The sequence below is a fragment of the Pisolithus orientalis genome, assembly GCF_024613125.1.
Source record: "Pisolithus orientalis strain OTSU chromosome Unknown F5J12scaffold_50, whole genome shotgun sequence".
NCBI classification, from domain to species: Eukaryota; Fungi; Basidiomycota; class Agaricomycetes; order Boletales; family Pisolithaceae; genus Pisolithus; species Pisolithus orientalis.
The window spans coordinates 149,976-173,957 of record NW_026260831.1 but is presented as its reverse complement, the minus strand read 5'-3'; the positions used below and the strand labels follow the sequence as shown (position 1 = coordinate 173,957).

Below are 23,982 nucleotides of genomic sequence, written 5' to 3'. Positions count from 1 at the left end.
TTTGATTTCTCTCCATTTCCTTGCTTGGCTTTCTCATCCTCCTCACAGTGTGGGCATTTACTAGCCCAATGGCCAGTGGGCTGCAGTAGCGACATATGTCATCAGGCTGGGGACCCTTCCCTTTTCCCTTCTTCGACTTTTTGCCACCACTCACACACAGTGCAGTCTCAGTCCCTGACTTTTCCTGCATGCGTCAGTTGGCCTCTGCCTGGAGCTTCATGCTGACGATCTCGGAGGTGAGCATATCTAGCCCAAACAGTTGAATCTTTATCAGCTCCCATGTCGGAGTCTTGGGGAGTGATAGTATGAGTGCACTTGCAACGTGGAGGTCTGGGAGTTCCTCATCAGCAGCTGTGATGCAGTTCCGAATATCCAGCATCTTTGCTATGTGGTCGGCCATTGGTGTTCCATCGACATACTTCTTGGTGTAGAGTTCTTCGAAGAAGTAATGAACATTTATCTTTTGTTGATTGTCGACGTGAATTTTTTTCCAGGTGTCCCACATTTCTTTGGCACTGCGGCACTCGCTGACATGCGGCCACTGCGACGGCTCTGCCGCACCCTTCATAAAACCCTGTGCCGCCTCATCTCGGAGACACCAGTCGAGGTACTCCTTCCTCGCCGCTCTAAACTCCGTTGCAGTCATGGTAAGTGGCTGCACTTCGGGTGGTTCAGATGGGCATAGTTCTCTTCCATCTGTGATAAGCAATAAGTACTTTGACTGTAGAGTGGATTTCATGTTGACGGCCCACTCTGCATAGTTTGAACCAGACAGTTTGGTAAAACGGAACGAGTCAACTGAGGTTGAAGTTGATATGGTTATAAGGTCGCTGGCGGGGCTCATAACCTCACAGCAGACACAGTCTAGCTGGAGGCGGACACTGGGATATTCAACGAAAGGACTTCATATTAGCTACTAGACTAGCGTAGTGTACTGTATACGCACCTGGGAGATTCAACGAAAGGACGAAAAAAAACTCCCAGGGCCGCGCAGTGAGGGCGTGTATGCTACCGAAAAAGTAAAGTAAAGTCTATGAGCGCGAGTCGCTCACCTCACTAGCAGTACCATTCGTCAGGTGCGGCAGGCGACTGCGAAGCAGCGGAGCGAATTCGTTTCCAACATTTTTGGAATGAAAAGAGATTTGCGCACCGCCTGCTGGATGGCATCAAGGGAATACTTTTTCGCTGCGTCGAGAACATAAATGATCTCTCTGAAATCCTCGAGCACAGGGTCCTCCGCCAGGGTGCAGGGGTAGCAGAAGCGGAGGAGTGAATCTAGCGTTTTGCTGTCCTCTGAGACAGGAATAACGGGGAGTCCGTCTTTGATCTCCATGTCGGTGTTAGTCTCCTCAGATGGTTGGGGAAGATCGAAGAGCGTCTCGAAGAAGGGTGATGCGAGGGAAAGGAAGAGCCTGAAGACGCGGAAGTCTACGCCATCAGATGACCGCAGGATCACGTCTGCCTTCACATGATCGAAGGGCGGTAATGCGAGAGCGGGTGAGTCTTGTGAGTCGGACATGTTATAATTTTACAGCTAGAGTGTCTGTCAGACGTGTCTGCATAGCGGGGAAATTCACGCACGCACCTGAGATACGGTACGATGAATCTATGCCTTTCATCGCTCGCTTTACACGTCCCCTTTTATACGTAGGACAAGGTGCACACGTGCCCTGATTTTGGAGTATGGCAGATACGAGAGAGATCATGTCGGCATTCCTCCTTGTCCTTCCAGTTCCCGCCTTTGTTTGCGCATACAAAAACAAAAGGAAAGGACTAACGCGATAGGTATTTGCGGTACCAGGAGTACGGTTTATCGATGCCTATGAATGAAATTCAACGGGAACTTGACGACCTCGTGTCAGACATAACGCACATCGAAGCTGGCAGCTGCATGTCCCCCAGAATTATATCTGGCACGAATTCGATCGACATGAAATTGCCAACTCTGAGTGGGCGCACCTAGGCCGGAGAGGGAAGTCTCCAACTGCCTTTTTGCCTGAACCATTTTGGTTTTCTGACCCTTTTTTCTCTTCGAGGCAGGGCCGAGAGGTTTATCGATGGGCGAAAGTTGGAAAGTTCGAGCAAGTCGATAAACTTGGGCGTACGGAGGTTGTATGGGTGCCACTCCCTCGACTACACATGTGAGACGGAAATCTGTGGCGTGAATTCTGCCGTTGAAGGACAATGGAAGACGTGCAGGCACGCGTGACGAAAGAAACGGGGGAAGTGGAAGAGGAGCCGTCCCTGATCCTGATGAGAGGAGATTAGGATGAACTTACCAGTCACTCGCGGTGAAAGAGGTCTAGAAAAATCGTTACGGGATGGCGGACAAATACACCAGCGTGAAAACACAGCATCTACAAGGGGTCGCCAGGAGACAGATAAAGGCCACTTATCAACCAAAAGATTCAGTGAGCCGATGCGAGTACCCATCGCATGGTGTCGTCGTTTTCGGCAACTGCACTTCACCAGACGACCTGGAGAAATCGCAGTGCCAGAAATGTTTCAGTCAACACCTGCAGGGTGGGTCCTAGGTAGCAAATAAGGCTCGTCTATCATCCCTTCTTGTACTGGAATATGCCTAGTATTACAGAGGATCAGTGAACATGTAAGGGTACCCGCAGTTGCGAAGTGATGAACGAGTATTTTTCTTATTGGCTTTTCCTAGGCGGAAACGAAGTTCCGAATGAAGAACGACAAGCCCTTGCTTGAGATTCCATTCTCCTCAACTCTAAGGTTTCCGAGCGCTGCAAGCGTTAGCATTTTAGCAATACATACATCTACCTGAGAAACACTCGAAGTTCCTCCCTCCCGTACCACATACCTATGATGGTAATCGCAACGGTATCAATGAGTGGTTCAGCGCCAAAAAATATTGATGAGCGCTGAGCAAACAGTTGACAATTCAGGAGAGTCCTCACCAAAAACCATAAGGGTATCCAGTTTTGGATGTTCGAAGAGGACGGTCATTGAAACCATAGATATAATACAGTTGGGCCAAGCTTATAGTGTCAGACCTGATGCGCTCGTTCGATATGGAGATTGTCGCCACAGATGTGCAATAGGAGAAAACTACAAAGTAATGACAACTGGCCCGGTAGTGTATCGGATTGTCCAATGAGGGCTAACCACCCGCGACGACGGCCCAGCTTCGCCGAACACCATGGTCCACATGGTTTAGCACGGTTGCTTTAGGTGTATGTTTAGCCTGGCAGGTCTAATCGGATGATCCGGAGTCCTTGCGTTTCCTTCCTCGTGCAGCTGGGATGACATGCTCGGACGGCTGTGGGATGCGGGTGTAACTAGTATGGTCTCCATGCCTAAATGGCATGATCTTTGCACGCATGGTCGGTCCCGACGGAATGCGGAGGACGCAGAGGTGCTCCCACCCGTGTGTAGATGGAGTTGGACCATGGGTGCGCTGGTCCCATCGATGACTTCAGTGATCTAGACAGGATGGCGTCAGTGGCTGTCAAAAGTGAGATCGTGGAGCCTTGTCAGTTAATTTAGCACTTGCGTCGTTGCGGTCGTCATCGTCATCATCGACGGGAGGCGAGTTTGTCGGACTGGGCAGAGTTCCAAAACGGGCTGAACAGGCGTCCGCACACCTCCAACCGTGTCCACCCCGTCGCCATCGTCCTCAGCGACACGCTACTAACAAATCTGCAAATGGACCGTCCAACTGGGCCACGACACCCGCCAGACAAAAGACACGAAGCATACGAGTCCATCTTCGGGAGACCATCCACCTCGCACCATCTGCTTCCCCAGCAGGGCCAGTACTACCACCCACCGCACCCGTCTGTCTATCATCAGCCAGGGTATCAGCCAGCAGACAAGCGCACGTCCCATGCAGCCTCGATTCGCTCGCAGCAGAGCTACTACAGCCAGCCAAGACAGTCTCAACAATACCAACACCCCTCATATCACCATCATCACCCGCAGTACCCTCCTCAACACCCCGGCCACGCCCTCGTTCCGCCTTCAACCCACGGCCGGGACCCATCCGTCCTCAGTTCTCCCCACAATGCGGCTGGCATCATTGCTCCAAGACCAGACGACCCACCCGACCCCGGCCTCGACGTACTCACGAGAGCAGGACTCACTCCTGCGCAGGCTTATCGGGCCCAGGTCAATCTAACCAGCAGTTCTACCCTTCCTCTCACCATGGCCCCTCGCAATGGTGCGCCTCATGGCGTCTCGGCAAATGACATACCTCGCATAGGCGTGCACCTCGAAGAGGAGATCGGTCGCATAAGCCTCGATTTTGGCTCTCAGGACCCTCACGACAGGTCGTCTAACGAGGCTTACAGCGAACTGCCATGGGCACAACTGACCCCAGAACACTCACGTGCGTGTGCAAAGTCTATCATATCCATATCTGGTGGGCGACGTGATGTACTCATTTGTATCCTCACCATCTACAGCAATGACGTCTTTACCTCAAACCACCGTGGCCGCCCAGCAGCATCGCCAACCCAGCCCTCTCTCCCTCGCATCTGGCCATCACTCGCCACCTACAACCCATTCTCCTCCTTACCACCTCCAACTGGATACAACCGCGACCGCAGTAAAAGCGGCCACCCGCTCTTCTTCGCTTAGCATCTCCCCGGTATCCAGCACCCTTGTCGACCACTCAACAGCAGCTAATTCACTTCTCAACACCTCCACCCGGCGATCTTCCGAGTCTGCCCGCACCATGCCTGGCCCTCCTTCCCGCCGCGATCGTACTGGTCAGGACAGAACCCTGTCCATGTCTGCTGCCTCAGCCTCATTACGTACTGTTGTCGACCCTCGCTCACGCGCTCCTATTCCCCATGGGTTCCAGGCTGCTGGCAGAAGCTCACCTACCCGTCTACCCCCAAACAGGATCCGTGGTCTCTCAGTGTACCCAGCCCTCCTCTCACGCGTCGCAGAAGCATTCAAGGCCCGCATCACGCTCGCAGATAGGGTCAAAGATGGCTTGACGTACAAGGACGCCTTCGATGGACGCGAAGCAGTAGATAAGATCGGTGCTATCATCAAGACAACAGATAGGAACTTGGCACTCCTCCTTGGACGTGCCCTCGATGCCCAGAAGTTCTTCCACGATGTCACGTACGACCACCGACTACGCGATAGTGCTGCGGAACTGTATCAATTCCGCACGACACTGAGCCCATTCGTCAGCGGAGAGCTGGCCGCAGCGAACAATAACAACGATCACAACGGAGATGGAGACGATGAGGTGAAGAGTCCCGAGCAGGAGTATAAAACAGAGATTACGCGTGGTGTGTCTCTCGGTCACGGATCGTCTGATTCCCATGAGAAAGATGTGTCACCTGCTACTGGGACTGCCGAGCCCATAGGACGGCAAGGTTCCGAATCAATGGACGAAGTTCCTCTCCCGACCGGGGTATTCACGCTTCTAACGGATTGTTATTCGCCAACGTGTTCGAGGGATCAGCTTTGTTATAGTATTGCATGTCCCCGAAGGTTGGAACAACAAGCGAGGTTGAACTATGAAAGCCTCAGCCTGGTCTCAAGAAGCAGATTTCGAAGGAGTCCTTGGGCGACCTCGTGGTGCGTGTTGTTATCTTGCTGGGCGGGTTGTTATTTATTCCCCGTACTCGCTCAGGAACCCGGGACACTTTGGATACATTCCGTGCCGCAGGAAGTTGTAAGTAGCGTATCAGATACCGAGAAGAAGCGGCAAGAAGCTATCAACGAAGTGATCTACACGGAGCGGGACTTCGTGCGGGATATGGAGTACCTTCGAGATGTACGTCATTACTCTTCTAATTTTCTTTTTCTTTCTTTCTCATTCCCCATACCCCCTCCCCTTTGTACTCCACACCTGTCCTCTCGCCGACAGGTATGGATCGGAAACCTCAAAGACAACGATATCATCTCTGCCGATCGCCGTACCGACTTCATCCAACAAGTCTTTTGGAACATACACGACATCATCGCGGTAAATACACGCCTCCGCGATGCACTGAACAAACGCCAAAAGGCATACGCCGTCGTCGAGCGTATTGGGGACATCTTTATTGACATTGTTCCCCATTTTGGACCCTTCGTGTCGTACGGGGCGCATCAGCTTTATGGGAAATATGAGTTTGAGAAAGAAAAAAGTTCCAATCCGGCGTTTGCGGCATTTGTGGAGGTGCGTTATGGTGTCTCCTTGTCGTTGTGGTCTGCCCGTACCGCCGGCGGGAGGGATCTGGAGTCTTGTGTGTGTGTGATAATTGACACGTGTGAATTCGTGCAGACCACGGAACGGCTTCCCGAATCCCGCAAGCTGGAGCTGAACGGGTATCTCACGAAACCGACGACTCGTCTAGCACGGTACCCGCTCCTACTAGAAGCCGTGATCAAACATACATCCGAGGACAATGCCGATAAGCAAACGCTCACACAGGTGGTATCGATGGTCCGCGAGTTTCTCCGCAAAGTCAATGTGGAGACAGGAAAGACGGAGAATAGGTTTAATTTGATGCAGTTGGATCAGCAGTTGGTGTTTAGACCTGGAGAGCACGTGGTGAGTATTTATGTATAAATGTATATGACGTTGTGTTATGTCGGTGTTGGTGGTGCCGGGAGTGGGTGGGGTTGGTGGGTTTGGGTTGGCTGATGCTTTCGTTTGCTAGGACCTTCGCTTGCAAGATCCTCAGAGGGAGCTGGTCTACAAAGGTTCGCTGAATAAGAGGGGGGGTCAAGGCGACAACGGTGATCTGCTGGTTTACCTCTTCGATCACGCACTCTTGATGGTCAAGCAGAAAAGCAAGCACGAGCAGTACAAGGTTCACCGACGCGTGAGTTCCTTTCCTACGAGATATTGCCTGGCGGGATGCGTCCCTACATTGCTGATGCGCACGTTCTTTCGCAGCCGATTCCGCTGGATCTTCTTTTTATCTCCGTACCTGAGGAAAATGCACAAGGGAACAACCGTCCTGCTAACCGACAGCCGCGCACGTTGACGAAGCGAAATTCCTTCAATCGTGGTGCCCCCTACGCACCTGCGATCCCGGTCCGCGTAGATGGCAAAGGCGGGCTTGCGATCACGTTCATCCATCTTGGCCGCAAATATTACCAACTGACGCTATGGGCGAGTACGATCGTGAGTCACCGGAAATGGGTCGAGAATATTACGAAGCAGCAGGAGCTGTTGAAGGAGAGGAGTACGGTATTTGAGACGGTGACGGTTTCGGAGGGTTTCTTTACGGGTGTGAATAAGGTGACGTGTGCGGCTCCATTTGGTGCGTTCGTTTTTACTTCGGCGTGTATACCGACAAGGTGGTTGATTTATTTTGGTGGTGTGTGGTGTAGGAGGCGGCAGACATATCGTGTATGGGACGGACGATGGCGTTTACCTAACCGACTTGCGGGAACCAAATAGGGATCCCGTCAAAGTACTGGCATTACTGGACGTCTCGCAAGTCGATGTCCTTGAAGACTATCAGCTTCTCATCGTGCTCTCGGGTGCGCAACATTGATCGGTTCATTCACGGCACAGAAACTGACGCGCGCGCTCTATTTCACTTACAGAGCGGCAAGTGGTCACCTTCCCGTTGGACGCCTTGGATCCAAAGGACCCTACGGCTGGCCTGAGACGCGCGAAACGAATATCTTCACACACGTCGTTTTTCAAAGCTGGTATTTGTCTCGGCAAGGTGTTGGTATGCGTCGTCAAGTCTAGTCCACTCTCGAGTACGATCAAGACACTCGAACCGATCGACCAAAATGTCCGCGGACGGAGTAAACCGACGTTCCGGAAACTCCTACAAGGCGGGAATGATACCTTAAAACTGTTCAGGGTATGCTTGGCTGCAGTTTTCCTTTGTGGATTTCTTTTTGATTATTATTAGGAATTTTATATCCCTGTGGAATCGAGTTCAATACATTTCCTCAAGACGAAGCTATGTGTCGGGTGCTCGAAAGGCTTCGAGATCGTAGATCTTGAGAGCTTGGATACACAAGGCCTTCTTGACCCTGCCGATGCCTCGCTCGAGTTCGTGAGGAAGAAAGAAAATTTGCGACCCATGGCCATCTATCGCATCGACAATGAGTTTCTGTTGTGTTATGATGGTGAGCTTGGCTTTTTACGTTGTGGGTTGCGACCGCCGGTTGAAACCGTAATTAGATTTTGCGTTTTATGTCAACAAAAATGGGTGGCGGTCAAGGCAAGAATTTATGGTCCATTGGGAAGGGTCGCCAACCGGTTTCGGTGAGTCTTGAAACCTTGAGGGGGTTTTTCCACGGCTGACAGGTGGGGCACAGCGCTACATTATCCTTATGTCCTTGCCTTTGAGCCGATGTTCGTCGAGGTCCGGCATGTGGAAACTGGAGTTATGTCGCAAGTCATCCAGGGGAACAACCTTCGTCTTTTGTTCGCAGAAACACCACCATCAACGTCACACACTGCCAACCTACACCAAAATACTTTCTACCCTACACAACAACAAGGATATAATCCATATCAATCGCCGCCAGCGTCCATGTACGGTCGATCTCCGTCTATGTCAGGATATGGACCTCCTGCTGTCCCGCCACAGCCACCCACGATGTACCCCGCACCTCAGTACCCCATGAGGACGATGATGCCAAGTTGCCGGGATGAGATTCTGATGGTGTCTGATGATCGTGTGCTGACGTTGCGATTAGCGAATGGTCAAGAATCCCGTGTCACCTCGGACGCTGCATCTACGGCATCGAGATGAAATGGGATGAGATGGCAGAGAGAAATTTCGCTTGTTTTTCTGTGTGTATATAACGGCGATGGAGTGTTGTTGTCTCTGCTGCTGACGGGGATGTTTGTTTACGTAATTGTTCTTTTGTTCTTTCTTTTTCTCTTTTACTCGCAACGCGTGCGGGCCTGTCTGACCTGCGGATGGTGTAGTTATAATATGAAGGTGTTGAGTATCTCCCATAATCCAATACTATCGAGCGTTAACAGCCTGGGGCGGACTTACTGGTCCTTCGCATCGAGAATAAGTCTTAGGAGCCAGCTTTATTCTACAGCAGAACGTCATTAAATTGCCACCAGTATGATAGTATAGCCTATCACTTGCAGCTTGGCACAGCGAGGAAAGATATCATACATGTAAGACTTGCATCGGGAGTACTACGTGATCAGAGACTGACGTAGTGGATATACGACCACCTGATGAAATGAGTTGCTGCCAAGGCTAAATAAGGTCGATGGCTTCTCCATGAACGACGGGGTGGGTCTCTGTATGCTCCCTCTTGATGCGTTTAGGCTTCTGGTCTTCCGTTCCATCAAGGACTTGACTACGCAAGCGTTTCAGCTCGTTCTAGGATGGTCATAATCACTCTCCACTCATTCCAAGAGTGTGAATCGCACCAACCTCGAGGAGTGCTATCCTTTCTAAGATCACACTTTGAGTTTCCGTTTGTGTCCCAGAAAGGGAGTCCGTAGAGATGACGGGAGTTGGCCGTGGTGCAATGCCATTTGCCTGCAGAATCCATGAAAGTAAACTGAATACATGACATCTGGTGGGAATGATTGAGTGTGCACCAATTGGACTGTATTTAAAGACGAATTCAAGGGGAGGACTCCGGTTAGGCGTAAATATCACCACTTTGTGGAAGCGACCTTCCCGCTCTGGTTCAAACCTGGCGGTCATAGTAACAAGGTGTATGCGGGTATAAGTCACTTAGCCTGCCTTACCCAACACAATGGGTCGTCAGTTTTTCACGGATTTCTCGTGGTAAACATTCGCGTCAGTGGACAACCCTGAACGTGTCCCCAGTGTACCTTTTCCTTCATTTTCTTGATCAACCCTTCCACGATCTATACGCAGTGTAATTTCCCCTAGCTGATTTGAAACGGACTTCCCTAAGAGGGCTTCATCATCTTAGCCAGGAATTAGACATTTGAAAATTTGAAGCGGAGAAACATGTGTACCAGTCAATTGAAGATCACAGAACAGTAGATCTCTCTCCTTCGTGCCCAAATGTATCCCCCCGAAATCCCCTCTGTGCAGGTGATTCTTCGAAAGAACGAGGGAACCACACATTATGCCATCCAAGATTAATTTCCCTCTGTTGGAAAGACGTTTCAGGGAATGACATTCCCATTTTACAGAAAACTTCTGTACCAGTGAAAGAATCAGTAGAACTCCGAGACAACGCTTGTATCTACGCATGCATACGTACCTTGCCAGCCTCTGAGGCGATCCAACACGTCGCTCGTTTTCCACCGTTGCTCATGGTGTCTTCATATTCTTCCAACTCTTTCCCCTCAACCACAACATGTGCAGAGAAGTCTCCAAGATACATGGAATGGGGAAACGGTTAGTTACAAGGATCTGGGTCAGCTCTAGCGAAAGAGTCTCAATCCAAGGCGCGTCGAGCCACGCATGTGACGACGTAAAGATTTGGCTTCGCGGCTCTCGAACGCCTCCCCCGAGAAGTTCGGGCCGACATCCGCGCCGACTTTGTGCCATCTCAGTCTCTTGGAACCACGAGTGGTTGACCGTGGAAGTGAGTGTGAGTACCGTGGTCAAAGGCGATTCTGACTCTCGGTAGGTGGCGAGAGGCGTTGCGTGGATTTGAATTGTTCCCAAGTTTCCTCTCGCGGTGAAGATTTTCCGGAGACGAGTACTTGACTACATATCATATTATGTATAAGTCTGAGGCCTTCTACAGGACTCCTGGCTACCAGTATTCGTGGTTTTTGTTCATGGGTCAAAAGGGGCGATTTGTTGTCCGATGCTGGTGTGCATGTGATTTTTGACGACGAGTCAGACTAAGGTTAGCACTTCCTGAGTATAGTCGCTTACATAGGGGTAGAGGGGTCTTGACTCCCTAACTGCGTACCCCTTGGGTTCGATAAAAGGGAGATGTAGGCGCGTTTCCCTCTCTTGTCCCTCACCAAACGTCGACTCACGTTCTATCACTTACAAGTAAGCCCTTTAGCATCTTCCTACCGTCTCGTATTCACCTTCTTGTTCCCCTCTCTCTTCTTCTAGTGGTTGACACAGAAGTTTCACAAGAATTTCTCGACTTGTGCTTCGACATAGCGAGGAAATTCCATAACTATCACTAGGAGTTCCAAGTCTGGCTTCATCTCCACAGATGACAGTCCCCCTACTTCGCCCGAGGATGCTGATGTTGATCCAGAGGCAACGACGTATTACTGCGCTTTGCCTTCAAAACCAACCTTGGTCTTTCGTACGGGGCCCCCGTCGGAGAAGCTAACTGGCTTTGAGACATACCTCGTGAAGAGGGAGATCAGGCCGGTCTTCGACGACAAGTTTGCGGCCATATGGGAAGAGATGGGCATACGCATATACGAGTACCTGGACTCTGCTACAATCAGGTGGACAACAATCGACGTTGTCCGCTTCGCCGAACCCGGAAAGCACGTCGGTCCCATCGTTCTATGGGTCGGTGTCAGGCCGGGGTCTCTCTCCCGCAAGCTCGCATAGGTCGCAGCCCTTTCCTGTGAGAAAATTCTCCTTTCATTTCAGATCGTCGGCGTCGAGATAGCGTTTCGTGAGTCGGTCTTCAGGCGGTCCAGCCCTAAGCTCCTAAACTATGTCGCCGCTGCAAACCCAACTGCCAGCGTTCGCAGTCCTCTCACTGCGGCTCTCGGCCTCTCTATTGCATCCCTCCCCACTCGGTATGCCGAGGGCACTGGAGCTCTCTACCTCTCTGCAGGCCGCCACAGCGAGACGGTCTACATTCTCACTGCGCGCCATGTTGTCTTCCCACCCAAGGATGTACAGAACAAGCTCTATCACCGTACGCAGAAGAATCAGTGCCCTGTTGAAGTCATGCTCTCTGGTCCCGAGGCCTTCCAGGGCATACTCACGTCTGCCATGGTCAAGATCGCTGATGACACGGTCATGGTGGACCAGTACCAGAAGCAGCTTTGCAAACCGCAGCAGAGGGAGGCGAGCCCGGACGCGGATGGCGTCGAGGCAGAACAGGCAGTAGTCGAGTCCAGTTTGAGGGCGGCGAAAGCATCGATCAAGGAAATCAACAAGTTCCACAGCAATGTCACCAAGGTCTGGAGCCAGGAGAGGCACCGTGTCATCGGCCACGTCCTGTATGCCCCTCCTATTACTGTTGGTGCCGGCACCAAGCGCTACACTGAGGACTGGGCCTTGATTGAGCTTGACCGCAACAAGATCAACTGGGCCAACTTCAGGGGCAATGTGATCGACTTGGGTACGTTTTAGTCTATTTTATTAAGTCCGTCTATTCTAACTACTATATCCAGGGACGGAGATCACGCCAGGCAAATTTACCTCAATGATGAACCCTGACCAGACGGCTCCCTCTATGTTCGAATATCCCTATGACCGCCTCTTTCCGATTCAAGGCATCGTCCCGGAAGACGAGCTGGCCAGCCCAAAAATGTGCGAGGCAGACGGTGAACCATGCATCCTTCTGATCAAGAACGGTGGCAAGACGAACACGACCATTGGCCGTGGCACCGGCATCAAATCATTCGTGCGTGACTACTCTTCGGACGGCACCGCGCAAACATCGATGGAGTTTGCGATTCTCGCATATGACAAGTCCGCCGCGTTCTCCGACCGTGGTGACTCTGGTACCATTATCGTCGACGGCCAGGGACGAGTCGCGGCCCTCCTTATTGGTGGATCTGGCCAAGCGGAATATACCGATATTACCTACGGAACTCCCTTCGAATGGCTCTTAGAGCGTATCAAGGCCAAGTTCCCCAACATCCATCTCTACCCGACTACTGGCCTTTACTAGCGGCATAGGCGCCAAACTCGTAGACTTGTTTAGGTTCGTGTCGTTTATTTCCTCTCCTCCCTTTGCGCATCTGACAGCCTGAAGGTCCAGGTCCCAGACGGCTTGATACGATTAGCTGAACTGCCGTGCAACCTCACGACCTTCGAGTAGCAGCCACTAGACATGTGTGGACGTTCAATTATCCTCGTACGGTAGCATCTTGTTTGCTCTCGCAACGTAATCGCATACCTCTCCCAAGACAACTTGTACGAATATTGTAAACCCCCTTGCCCGCTCCTGTACCCCTTTCAATAACTGTACTACCATTGTACGTCGAATAAATGGTGAATTGGTGTTTCCCTTACGCGCATGCGATACAGTAATGTTTGATGGCTAGGTAGGATTGACTTCGGCACGTAGTGCTCGAAGTTTCGTTCGCTGACACAAGAAATGTCCGGACAGAGGTCGTTGGGGCCTTGAAAGTATCCTTGGATTTAATTTGCTAGATGTTGGAGGACCATGTCTGCTATAATAGGGTGAACCAGCATCCCCAACCTCCTACAGCTGTGGACAGACAAACACGACAATTCCAATCATTTAGCTCTCTTTCCTTCGCACCGAGGAATATCACCGAGGAAAGTTATACTGACCAGGCGTGAATCCTTGAAAAAGATGAAGTCATTACATCTTTTGCTATCAATATTCAATTCCGGGATGAGTACAATACACACTTGTACTGTGAACACAGCGATGAGTCTTCATGGAGGAGTGCCTCTAACCTTCTGCGTTGTTCAATTGGCCTGACCTTTCGACGGTGTATTTATATTAATACAAAGGTATCCCCGTAATCCAATATTGAGCCTGTCACGTCGTATAAAAGGTGAGGCTTACGGCTCACTGAGTTCGTCTGGTGTCAGCTTCAGCGTTCCACCGTCTCCCATGCATCCCACGGCCGGCACGGATCTCAAGGAGCGAAGGATTCAGCCGGTGACACGACAGGCTCCACTGCAGACCAAAACGAGACTTGGGGGAGGGTACCAAGAGGAGGCTAAGGTATCCCATTATGTCGATTCGCCAGAAATACTTCCGCTCTGTGGTATAAACGGACTGAAAGAAGGCCGTTCAGTACATGATAAATCTACTAGGTTGTGTATGAGTAGTGAACCTTTGTACTTCAGTTTTGGACGTACATACCTTTGCGGTGCTACCCCTTTTAGTTATGGCTCAAGGCTAAGTGAGGTCGATGACTTCTCCATGAACGACGGGGTGCCCCTCTATATGCTCCCTTTTGATGCGTTTGGGCTTCTGGTCTTCCACTTCACCAAGGACTTGACTACGCAAGCGTTTCAGTTCATTCTAGGTAGTCGTTATTACTCTCCACAAGTTCATTCCAAGAGTTTGAACCACACCGACCTCCAGGAGGGCTATCTTTTCTAACACCGCACTTTGGGTTTCCGTTTGTGCGCCAGAAGGGTGGTCAGAAAGGGTGGTAGGAACGGCAAGAGCCGGAGTGGGCCGTGGTGCAATGCCATTTGCCTGCAGAATCTCTGGAAGTAAACTGAATATACAACGTCTTCATAGTGGGAATTGATTGGAAACACACCAATCGGCCTGTACTTGAAGACGAATTTGAGGGAGGGTCCCGGTTACGCGCAAACTTCACTAGCTCGCAGTCACTATCTTCCCGCTCTGGTCCAAAGCTGGGGAATCATGTTAACAAGACGTGGGCGCACATACATAAGTAACCAGTCTTACCCAACGCAATGGGTCGTCAGCTTTTTCACGGTTTTCTCATGGTAAATGGTTGTGTCACTCGTCAGTCCCACGTCTGTCACTGGTGTATCTTCATCTTCACTTTCTTCACTTTCTCTGCTTTCTTGGCCCATGATTCCACCAGCAACGCGCAGCGTAATGTCCCCTAGGTGACTTGAAGCAAGCTTCCCCACCAGGACTTCGTCGTCTTAGCTGCTAATCAGACTCGAAGATTTGAAACAGAGAAACGTATGTACCAGTCAGCTGAAGGTTACAGAACATCAGTTCTCTCTCCTTCGCAGCACCGAGAAATATCGCCGAGAAAGTTATACTATCCGAGCTTGAATCCTTAGCGAAAATGAAGGTGTCACATCTTTTGCCATCCACGGTTAAAACCCCTTTGCTGTCTAGATGTTTTGGAGTGGTCGAGTGGCGTTTCCACTTTGCAGAAAACTTCTGCACCAGCGAAAGATCAATCGAACACTTGAAAAAAGCTTATGTCTGCACATGCGTGCATGCATACCTTTCCAGTCTCCGAGGCAATCCAACATGTCACTTGTGTCCCACTGTTGTTTACGGTAACTTCATATTCTTTTGACTCACTGCCATCAACCACAACATGTGCGGAGAAGTTTCCAAGGCGCATGAAATAGAAAAACGATAATGTTCAAGGTATAGTGAAGTGGGTTTTGGGTCAGCTCGACCGGGCCAGGGCGTTTGAGCTAAAGTCGTGTTCCGCGCTACAAGCGTGCGTGCGGCGGGACCAGCCTATATGGACAGTTGATTCAGGGAGCAATATTATCTATCGCTCCCTACGTGCACATTCTTACCGACAGTGAGTTCCGAATGGCAGAGAGAAACAGGAGGCACGGCTATCCCATGAATTAGTCAGGCAAGACAGTTAGTGAAAGGACTATTAAACCTTCAATTCTGGAATGAGTACAGCACATCATTGTACTGCGAACAGTGAGTGATAAGTCTTCGTGAATTTGCGTTGTTCATTTCGTGACTCTATAGCGATATCTGACAAAGCTTACGCAGGATTATTATTCCCCGACGAGACCCTAAGGTATCTCATTATGTTGAACCACCCGAAATACTTTTACGCAGCGCGATAAACAGGCCGAGAAGAAGAGACCGCTCAGAACACGATAAGTCCAAGACCCGCAGAACTGTATGAGTGGTGAATTTGTGCAGTGAGTCCAATCGATGAACTGGATATTATGCTACTTGGCTATGTAAGTGGGCGCACCGTGCGTAGTGGATGCAACAGTCTATGATAACTGGATAGGCAGAAGGTGTTGAACGACGAACATGATGATGGAGTGAAAGAGGATGAAACGGGTAGGCTAAAGATATGCCCGTGCGGATCTACGCGCCATCTGTTTTACAGAGAAAAAGAAAAACGGATGAGATGGAAATGGAAGGGAAGTGAAAAGACAGATTTGAGACCCACCTCGACAACCTTCCATCCGCCTGTCAACTCGTCTGAGATCTCCTCTGCAACACGGGTTAGGACAGCAGCGTATACGCATTGCTCGACACGGTTTTCGGCGCCGATGACAATTTCACGCGAGACAGGGTTCCGGAAGAGGAGCATTTCTTGTGTCGAAAACGTCACCACAAACACAGGAACCTCGTTCTCCAGAATTTTGGCATCGGAGACCTGGTGATAAATAATTATGATATCATGAACCAAGCGGGAATGAGGAAGGGACCTACGTCGACTTGACGGATATCCAAGACCTTGCTATCGCTGATGAGTCCCTGACGAAGGTATTGTTCCATCGTTGCCCACAGCACATTGTAAATCTGTTCACCAAATGAATGGTGCATCCTTAAATCGAATAGTTTGACCCACCGCCTCAGAACACCATTTCGTCAACGCCTCTTTGTCTGCGCTGAGATATGCATCTACAACTTCGGGAACGATATACTCTCTCAGCTCCCTCTCGAACGCCTCTCTCGAGAAGTGCGGGTCGAGTGCTCTCATCATCCGCGTCACTTGTGCTACTTCGGTCTCTTCGAACCATGAGCCGATCGCAGAAGTGACCGAGCGTATCGGGGTAATCAGAGGTGATTCTGATTCTTGGTAGGCAGCGCGGAGGGACGAGAGTTGTTGCATGAGCGGATTCGTGGATTTGAATTGCTCCCAAGCTTCTTGTCGAGGTGAAGGTTTCACCGAGACGAGTGCTTGACCGGCTCTGTGTTACCCCGTACGCACGAATAGTAAATCAAGTATTCTCAATTAACACAACACGAGATGAGACATACTCTGTATTTTCAACGACGCGTCTACCAGCAAGACCGGCCTTCTCCAGGCGTCTCTGTCGACGTTTGCGCCTGGCTTCTTTGCTCTCAAACCCAGCGTGTTTGGCGGAACCCGAGTCGTCGAGTGCATCGACGAGAGTTTCTGCGAGAGTTTTGTAGGCGGCAGTATTCCGAATTGGTTCTGTAGTTTGAGCGATAGTGCTAGATAGTGAAGACGTCGCACGGGAGATCTATATTTAAGTATCGCAAGAAAATATGATTAACACGTAGAAATTAGAGTGTGGTGAGGGGGCACGAACCGCTCGCATGATCTCACTTTCCTCCATCGTCTTGAGTGCCTCGGAGACTGCATCGCCAACTTTAATACCGGCTTTCTTGAGTTCCTCTGCAGCCGCTCTCAAACGAGGGTTCTCTTTAATGCTCGATGTCAACTACAGGGCACCAGCATAACGATCACATGATTTAACATTCCGCATGTCATAGAACGAGGAAAGAGCGGCGTACCCTGGCACGCTCGTACATATCCCTTGCACGCTTCATCGCCTCCGAGTCCTGCAGCTTGTCCACGTCTCCCTGGAGCTGCTTGACGTTGTCCTGCAACTCGCGATTCTTGCGCAGTTCCTCTCGCAGGACTTCCACGAATGTCTGGAACGGAGACTTGGGAACTTCGTTCCGACGTCGACACGAAGCGTGAAACGAGCGGGATCCGGCAGGAAACGATGAGCACGAGTACTGCGGTGCTGGGGGTATCCGGAACGGCGGTGGGAAAGCCTTGGACGACAGCCGGGCTGGCAGACGCGCATGCTGGGCGACGACGAAGCTACGCAAGTGACGGGGCAGCATCCTGGCTTTTCAAGACTAACTGCCTGTCAAAAAAAGTCACATCCGGAAAGAAACTGTCGGTGGTCACGTGACGACCCGACGCACTCGAAAATTTCATTTCCGGTTGGGACTTTCAAAGACAAATCACAGATGGGCCAGTCACAGTCTGCGTCGTCGTCGCCACCGTCAACGACACCGCCGGCATCATGTCCAATGCACCAGTCGACCCCTTCGAATTCGGGTTCAGGCTGTCCGATGCACCAGCCCAACCCTGCTTCAAATCCATCGACTTCCGGGTGTCCAGTACAACATGCTTCTGCACCAAAATCTAGCGGAGGATGTCTAGTTGAACACTCTTCGACAGGACTCAACCCTCTCAACCAGATGCCGTCGCTACCACAGACTCCACTCGATTCTCATTCTCAGTCAGCTCCACTTCCGACCGATCGGACACTCTCATCGATACCCCGCGGCACGGAGGACGGGAAGACGCAAACATGGGAATATCCGTCTCCTCAACAATTTTACAATGCTCTCGTGAGGAAAGGGTGGGAGACACCTACAGAACATGTCGAGGTGATGGTAGACATACATAACTTCTTGAATGAGCGTGCTTGGAATGAGGTGTTGAGGTGGGAAAAGCGTGTCGCTCAGTTCGTGATTTAGTCGATTTCATGCGCGTATATGGGTGATCGACTGATCTGGACAGGCCTGGCGACGAACAACCACACTTGGCAAGGTTCAAGGGGCGGCCGGGAGAAATGTCGCCAAAGGCGCAGTTTTGGATGTTCATGGGGTGGTTGCTGCCCACAAGGTTCAAGTATGCAAGCTCCGCTCCGGTGTTTCTCTGTCTCTGTCTCTGACAACGTTGCGCAGTACCGAGCCACCATTCGATCGACACGATTGGGTTGTTCGTCGACCTCGGACGGGCGAAGAGGTGCGGTATGTCATCGACTACTATTCTGCCCCACCTACTCCAGATGGTGAGCCTGTATTTGCTCTCGACGTGCGCCCTGCCCTGGACAGTTTCGAGAGCGCCCGCGAGCGCGTATCTGTTGGGATGAACGATATCTGGGAAACCATGCGAGAGCGTGGTTGGGGGAACAACCGAAGTTAGACCTCTTGCTACTGCCAATGTTATGTTCCAGATCACCGCAACTCTTCTCAGTATTGTGCTCGAATGTTCTGGTGCAGGAGAAGTATCGTGTGGTTTGGCTCAGGTAAGTGTGCGAGAGTAGAAAGGAGTGGATGCTTCCAATAGGTATCCATGCGTAAATCACACAGTACGTCGTTCATTTCGTGTCCGTAGTGTGCCTCGCGGAAGATCTCTCACTAATTTATAACTCGCGGCGCCGACCAGCAAAGCCCTTTATTGATAAAAATGAACGCGCATCCTACGCCCCGGGAGGGTCGTGATTGTTAACCGTCATAACAGATTGCCTTATGCGTAGTTGAACAGTGGCATCCCTTCAAGGCGGCAACATCCTCCAAGTCTTCGGTCTTTTCAGTCGACGGACCTTGCGTTCATCAACCAGGACGCATCGCGCCCTTCACGAACCGATGACGGACGGCATTTGGTAGGCACTCTCTGACTTCATGCCCCTCGTTGGTGCAAAGTTCTCGTGTGCGGAATACGCCAATAATCGATTGAATGAATGCATCATTGGCGAACACACGTGACAAAGTTATACCGCTGTTCCGTGATGGTAGGACTGACGGCATCCCTAGCAACTCATTACTCGGCAGTCCGTTGTTCAGCAAACCACCTAACCACTGCGTAAGTTGTAAACTACATCTTGAACTGATACGGCTTGAGGCTCTACAATTCCTTTGTGGTCCCCCTGGCGCGGAACTTCTTTGCCTGACTTTACAGGGGTTCTCCGAGCGTACAGGGAGAGCATCATCATACTTTGCATTCACCGTCTGAGTGCACGTCTTGTATTGCGAACTCGGATATGCGACAACTCGAACTTCGCGTGGTTTCCTACTTCGAGGAGTTGATGTGCCAAAAAGTGTGTGGAACGCTGGCAGGCGACCCGCTCAGACAACCCTAGATATCGTTTGGAACTTTATTTTATTCCGGCCCCTCCTGCAATGACAAAAGAGTATGCTACCTTGTCGCTTGTGTCTCGCTGTGGAATAGTTACAGTGCAACTCAGACTCATGACTTTAAAGTTCTCATTTCATAACCATGGATTATAATGCTTTCACCGTAACAGAGGTTGAATTGTAACTACATATGTACTTCAATACATTCGGCGTCGAATTTGGGATTAGCATAAGCCTGCAAGGTACTAACATGGGCCACATGGCCCCCACATGTCGTGCTCATTCCCTGAACCCACCACTCTTTCTCTAGTGCCTTCCCTCCGGTTGAGTTACTTCTCCAATTGGGCTCGCCTTGCAAAAGCTTCCACTAAAGCTCGATCCCGCTCTACCGCTACCTAAATCCAGAGTCGTGTTGAACACAAATGTTCACAGAAAAGAAAAGATTTACATACCTCTTGCTCAGTTCACCGTCTCTATTGGCTTCCTCCACTAAAAATGTGTTTCTTTTACGATACGCAGTACAAACCGCATCCACACGGTCAGCAATTGGTATCGGCGCATCATACCCCGTTACTGTTCGCCTCGACTGGATATCTTCCCTTGCATCCGGAAATAGGCGCTTTAGTGCCTCGAAAGCTGTCTCGGCAAACCCGCAGCACTGGCTGCCCATCACATTGTACCTTGACTTGTTATCCGACGTCACAACAAGTAGCGTTGCCAGTTCATGGGCAGATGGTCGAGTACTGCCAACGGGGAATGTTAGTGTACGAAGAGTAGTTGCGCCACTACATTTCACGACTAAGCCGGTGGCAGCTCCACTGCCGAACGTTGCGGCATATACCGTGTCTATCGCGCCATCAATATCTGAAATACGTGAGCACAATGAACACAAAATGTTACTATTCTGACCTGCTGTGGTTGGGCTCGCGGAAGCAGGGGGGGTTGCACTAGCAGTGCTGATAGTGCCGGGTTGCGCGACAGACTCTTGTCCTGTAGTATTGTCAGTGGTTTAAATGGACAAATAAAGGGAGATTACTTCTGTCTGATTTAACACGAAACATACCCGGCTCAGCTAGAACGATTGACGCGTGGCGTCCATCCTCAGACCATATGATGAATTGAAGGAACTCGTGCTGCACAGTAGAAGATTGCTTGTACCAGGTGACCTTGTCCACCAAACACCGTGATGCGTTATCATCACCTCGAATTATACTCTCCCACGACCTGGTGTCACAAATCGCCAGTGTATCTTGGAATAGACCACTGACTCGTGTTGGTGTTTGCGGAGCCATTCCAAAACTACTGAGGAGCCTCAAGAAGAAGTGGTGACTTGTGGTGGGCATGTTGAGAGGGATTACCTTCGATATATTAGAGCGACCTGCAAGGCCTTGGAGGAAGAAGAAGGTCAAGGAAGGCAAGACGACGTCCGCATGTCATTACATAACATAATTCACACAGGATGTAATTACTAAATCAACAAACCCCATGATGCTACTTACAAAGCTAGCCAGGTATACTGCGCACTTCATGGGATGGCATTTGGCAGGCACTCTCTGGCCTCGTTATGTGCGAAATATGAATATGCCCGTTCGTCCATGAATCGATTATTGGTCCTCCTGCTGCCTGACGCACTAACTACATCGGTCCCGAACGATTCATCGCTCGCCCGCTGACTCCCGAGTATCCAGTAAGTTTTATATCAGCTCTTTTCCTCGTGATCCAAGTAGATGCTAAAGTTACGGACTATCTACTTTCCAATCTGCAGTCTCTGGTTTAGCCTGCCTCGGTCTGATGTGAATGCGGCCGTACACAGCAGGCTAATAGAATAGTGACCCGATTCTATTAAAAAGCATGTCTTGCGGCAGTCACAGCGTAGATGGATAAGATATCAGCCAATAAGCATACGTGCCAATGTAACGAAAAAGATTTACCAAGACTGGATTCGGAGGAATTCTTCTGTGGACATCCCATGATAGGGTTTTTTTTTTTTGATATTGATCCCCGTGGGCAATAGGTACGTCCCCCATCACAGTGTCACATTTGTCTTCCATGGCATACATGCTGCACAAACTATTGTGTAGCATGTGTGACACGGAAGAATCCCTCCTATTCCAGCCCCGGTAAACCTTCTCCGTTGCATTGGCACGCACCCCTATTGGCTGATATCCCCCTGATATATTAAGCGAACCCTCGCAAGATGGTCGTGTCTATCATAATCTGACACTTCTTCTTGAGACTGCTCAGTGTCCTTGGGATGCCTTCGCAAACAGTCAACCCACCACCACCATGCATCCCTGGTCTATTCACAGATGAAGGGAGCAATAACGACACCAGATCATGGGAGGCTCTAATGTATTGGAGATCGGATTGTTTCGTGTACAGTGTCACCTGGTATAAGGAACGTTCCGGCGTGCAACACGAGTTCCTTCATTTCTACATAAGCTCTCCAGATGGACGCCACTGGTCAACCGTCATAGCTGAGCGGGGTAAAGTTGATGGTCAACCGGGTAAGTCGGATAGAAGTACTTCTCCCTTTGTATGTTCATTTACGCAAACCACTGACGATACTGCAGCCGCGAGTCCTTCACCATTTTCATCTAGATCAACCTCGGACAGGGTTGCGGCAGACATGGTATTTGCCGCAACGCTCGGCACCACAGGTGCCACTGGTATAGACGGGAGATGTGCTCCTGCTCGTGCGATCCGTCTTCATAGTCTAACATTCCCTGACGGCAATGGACCATCTGCCCACCAATTGGCAATGCTGCTTGTTGCGATGTCGACAGTCAAGGAAAAGTACCATTTGTTGGCCAGCCAGTGTTACTGGTTTTCTGCGACAGGTTTCAAGGCACTCGTGCGCCTATTTCCGGGTGCAAAGGCAGAAGAAGATATTCATTCGAAGCAAAAAGGAACATGCTATGGTTTGCCAATACCATTTGCTAGTGTTGTAGACATGGTTTGTACTACATATGAAGAGAAACAACAGGTATGCAGATGTTTTCTTTTCTGTATAAATTTGTGCTCAACATGAGTCTGGATTTAGGAAATATATGGTGGGGTATATCATGGGCCAGCAGACCCCACCCACTGTTAAGTCATCGAGCAGGAAACATATTACAATATGATGTAATGTGTTGCATTGAAGGCATAGGCCGGATGCAGACATAAACGTCGTAACAAAAGTTAATGTTCGTCATAAGGATTTACTTGTCCAAGTATAGGCTGCTTGCCTGCTTGAACGGATATGTAGTGTTAAGCGACAATTAGTAACGTTGAATAAAATCAGGATTTGCTGATGGCCTGGTTGGGGAACAATTGAAGTTAGACATCTTGCTACTACCAATGTTATGTTCCAAATCACTGCAACTTTTCTCAGTATTGTGCTCGAATGTTCTGGTGCAGGAACAGTACCGTACGGTTTGGCCCAGGTGAGTGTGCGAGACTTATAGCGCGCTTCACGAACGAACGACGGACAGCATTTGGCAGGCACTTTCTGGCGTTATGTCCCTCGTTGAGGCGAAGTTGCCTTGTGCGGAATATACCAATAATCGATTGAATCAACGCATCTTGCTGCTACCTGATGGTAGGACTGCCGTCATCTCTAGCAATTCATCGCTCGGCGGTCCGTTGTTCAGGAAACCACCTGACTATCGCATAAATTTAAACTACATCTTGTCCTCTTAATCTAACTAGACATAACTTGGGACTTCTAGAATTTCTGAATTTACAGGCGTTTTCCGAGCGTCATGTACAGGTACTTGTGGCATCACAGATAGCAAGGAGAGCATCAACATACCTCTTATTCGCCGTATGAGAGCGCGTCTCCCTGTCCTTTGCTTTGGACCTAGTATATCGATTGTATCCCACCTTCCTCCACTTAAACCCACTTCTTCCGGGAGCAACCCTGAGCTTATGGCGGAAGCTTCACATTACATGGGCCCCCCGTGGATACATACGACAACTGTGGAAAATTCGCGGAAGGCTTGTTGAAATTTCAGGACCTGTGGGTGAAGTCCCGCTTCGCTGCAAGGGGCGATAGTTCACGGAGCGGGGCGCTGGCCCTTTCACATCTTACTCCGACTTGACGGAGTGGTTCAACAGCAGGTCCGCCGTTTCCAAACGATTCAAATTCACCGGACCCCACCCTAACGAGTTTCCATTCGACCATTCCTGCCTGTCCCTGGTATTTACTCGTTAGGATATCCATATGCGAAACATCGTCATCCGGGAAGAGAGCACTGTGTGGCTTTGTGATTGTGAGTGGGCTGGCTTTATCCGGAGTACTTTGAATATGTCGGTACGGTGGAATACGACAGAACCCCTTGGCTGTGGAGATTCTTTATACCTTTCATTGCCGGTTTTCATTCTAATGGG

At 50.3% G+C, this 23,982-nt stretch overlaps 8 protein-coding genes across 8 annotated transcripts; 4 read left to right on the top strand and 4 right to left on the bottom strand.

Annotated features, from left to right (window-relative positions):
- Positions 1 to 948: 948 nt before the first annotated feature.
- F5J12DRAFT_458097 (uncharacterized protein) lies at positions 949 to 1,536 on the bottom strand. The gene has a single exon (XM_051739537.1). It carries the CDS (start codon positions 1,517 to 1,519, stop codon positions 1,073 to 1,075), a length of 447 nt encoding a protein of 148 aa, XP_051595695.1. The 5' UTR covers positions 1,520 to 1,536; the 3' UTR covers positions 949 to 1,072.
- A 2,053-nt stretch (positions 1,537 to 3,589) lies between these two features.
- On the top strand, positions 3,590 to 8,990 carry F5J12DRAFT_860026 (CNH-domain-containing protein). The gene is made up of 11 exons (XM_051746838.1): positions 3,590 to 4,351; positions 4,428 to 5,761; positions 5,855 to 6,148; positions 6,254 to 6,523; positions 6,633 to 6,797; positions 6,872 to 7,241; positions 7,312 to 7,464; positions 7,531 to 7,799; positions 7,851 to 8,070; positions 8,126 to 8,209; positions 8,263 to 8,990. The coding sequence occupies exons 1-11, from the start codon at positions 3,670 to 3,672 to the stop codon at positions 8,700 to 8,702; spliced, it is 4,281 nt and encodes a 1,426-aa protein (XP_051595694.1). The 5' UTR covers positions 3,590 to 3,669; the 3' UTR covers positions 8,703 to 8,990.
- A 211-nt stretch (positions 8,991 to 9,201) lies between these two features.
- F5J12DRAFT_457987 (uncharacterized protein) lies at positions 9,202 to 10,748 on the bottom strand. Its single transcript, XM_051739536.1, has 6 exons — positions 10,162 to 10,748; positions 9,911 to 10,097; positions 9,761 to 9,859; positions 9,521 to 9,607; positions 9,351 to 9,458; positions 9,202 to 9,296 (listed from the first exon to the last, which is right to left on the bottom strand). The coding sequence occupies exons 1-6, from the start codon at positions 10,282 to 10,284 to the stop codon at positions 9,274 to 9,276; spliced, it is 627 nt and encodes a 208-aa protein (XP_051595693.1). The 5' UTR covers positions 10,285 to 10,748; the 3' UTR covers positions 9,202 to 9,273.
- Positions 10,749 to 10,852: 104 nt separating this feature from the next.
- Positions 10,853 to 13,053, top strand: F5J12DRAFT_860015 (uncharacterized protein; the record flags this gene model as incomplete). Its single annotated transcript, XM_051746837.1, has 5 exons — positions 10,853 to 10,885; positions 11,055 to 11,399; positions 11,436 to 12,180; positions 12,233 to 12,768; positions 12,820 to 13,053. Coding segments are annotated over 3 exons (1,593 nt in total), but the record flags the coding sequence as incomplete, so codon positions are not given.
- Positions 13,054 to 15,448: 2,395 nt separating this feature from the next.
- Positions 15,449 to 17,693, bottom strand: F5J12DRAFT_922665 (uncharacterized protein). Its single transcript, XM_051749322.1, has 7 exons — positions 17,242 to 17,693; positions 17,037 to 17,168; positions 16,741 to 16,967; positions 16,328 to 16,670; positions 16,189 to 16,278; positions 15,923 to 16,132; positions 15,449 to 15,848 (listed from the first exon to the last, which is right to left on the bottom strand). The coding sequence occupies exons 1-7, from the start codon at positions 17,578 to 17,580 to the stop codon at positions 15,816 to 15,818; spliced, it is 1,374 nt and encodes a 457-aa protein (XP_051595691.1). The 5' UTR covers positions 17,581 to 17,693; the 3' UTR covers positions 15,449 to 15,815.
- Positions 17,694 to 17,772: 79 nt separating this feature from the next.
- On the top strand, positions 17,773 to 18,676 carry F5J12DRAFT_907406 (cytochrome c/c1 heme-lyase; the record flags this gene model as incomplete). Its single annotated transcript, XM_051748935.1, has 3 exons — positions 17,773 to 18,212; positions 18,269 to 18,379; positions 18,436 to 18,676. 3 exons carry the CDS (start codon positions 17,773 to 17,775, stop codon positions 18,674 to 18,676), a joined length of 792 nt encoding a protein of 263 aa, XP_051595690.1.
- A 993-nt stretch (positions 18,677 to 19,669) lies between these two features.
- Positions 19,670 to 21,030, bottom strand: F5J12DRAFT_860002 (uncharacterized protein). Its single transcript, XM_051746836.1, has 5 exons — positions 20,967 to 21,030; positions 20,645 to 20,910; positions 20,518 to 20,598; positions 20,061 to 20,472; positions 19,670 to 20,003 (listed from the first exon to the last, which is right to left on the bottom strand). The coding sequence occupies exons 2-5, from the start codon at positions 20,898 to 20,900 to the stop codon at positions 20,000 to 20,002; spliced, it is 753 nt and encodes a 250-aa protein (XP_051595689.1). The 5' UTR covers positions 20,901 to 20,910; positions 20,967 to 21,030; the 3' UTR covers positions 19,670 to 19,999.
- Positions 21,031 to 21,711: 681 nt separating this feature from the next.
- Positions 21,712 to 22,927, top strand: F5J12DRAFT_457910 (uncharacterized protein). The gene is made up of 4 exons (XM_051739535.1): positions 21,712 to 21,728; positions 21,792 to 22,130; positions 22,182 to 22,594; positions 22,652 to 22,927. Exons 2-4 carry the CDS (start codon positions 21,863 to 21,865, stop codon positions 22,700 to 22,702), a joined length of 732 nt encoding a protein of 243 aa, XP_051595688.1. The 5' UTR covers positions 21,712 to 21,728; positions 21,792 to 21,862; the 3' UTR covers positions 22,703 to 22,927.
- The last annotated feature ends 1,055 nt before the right edge of the window (positions 22,928 to 23,982 follow it).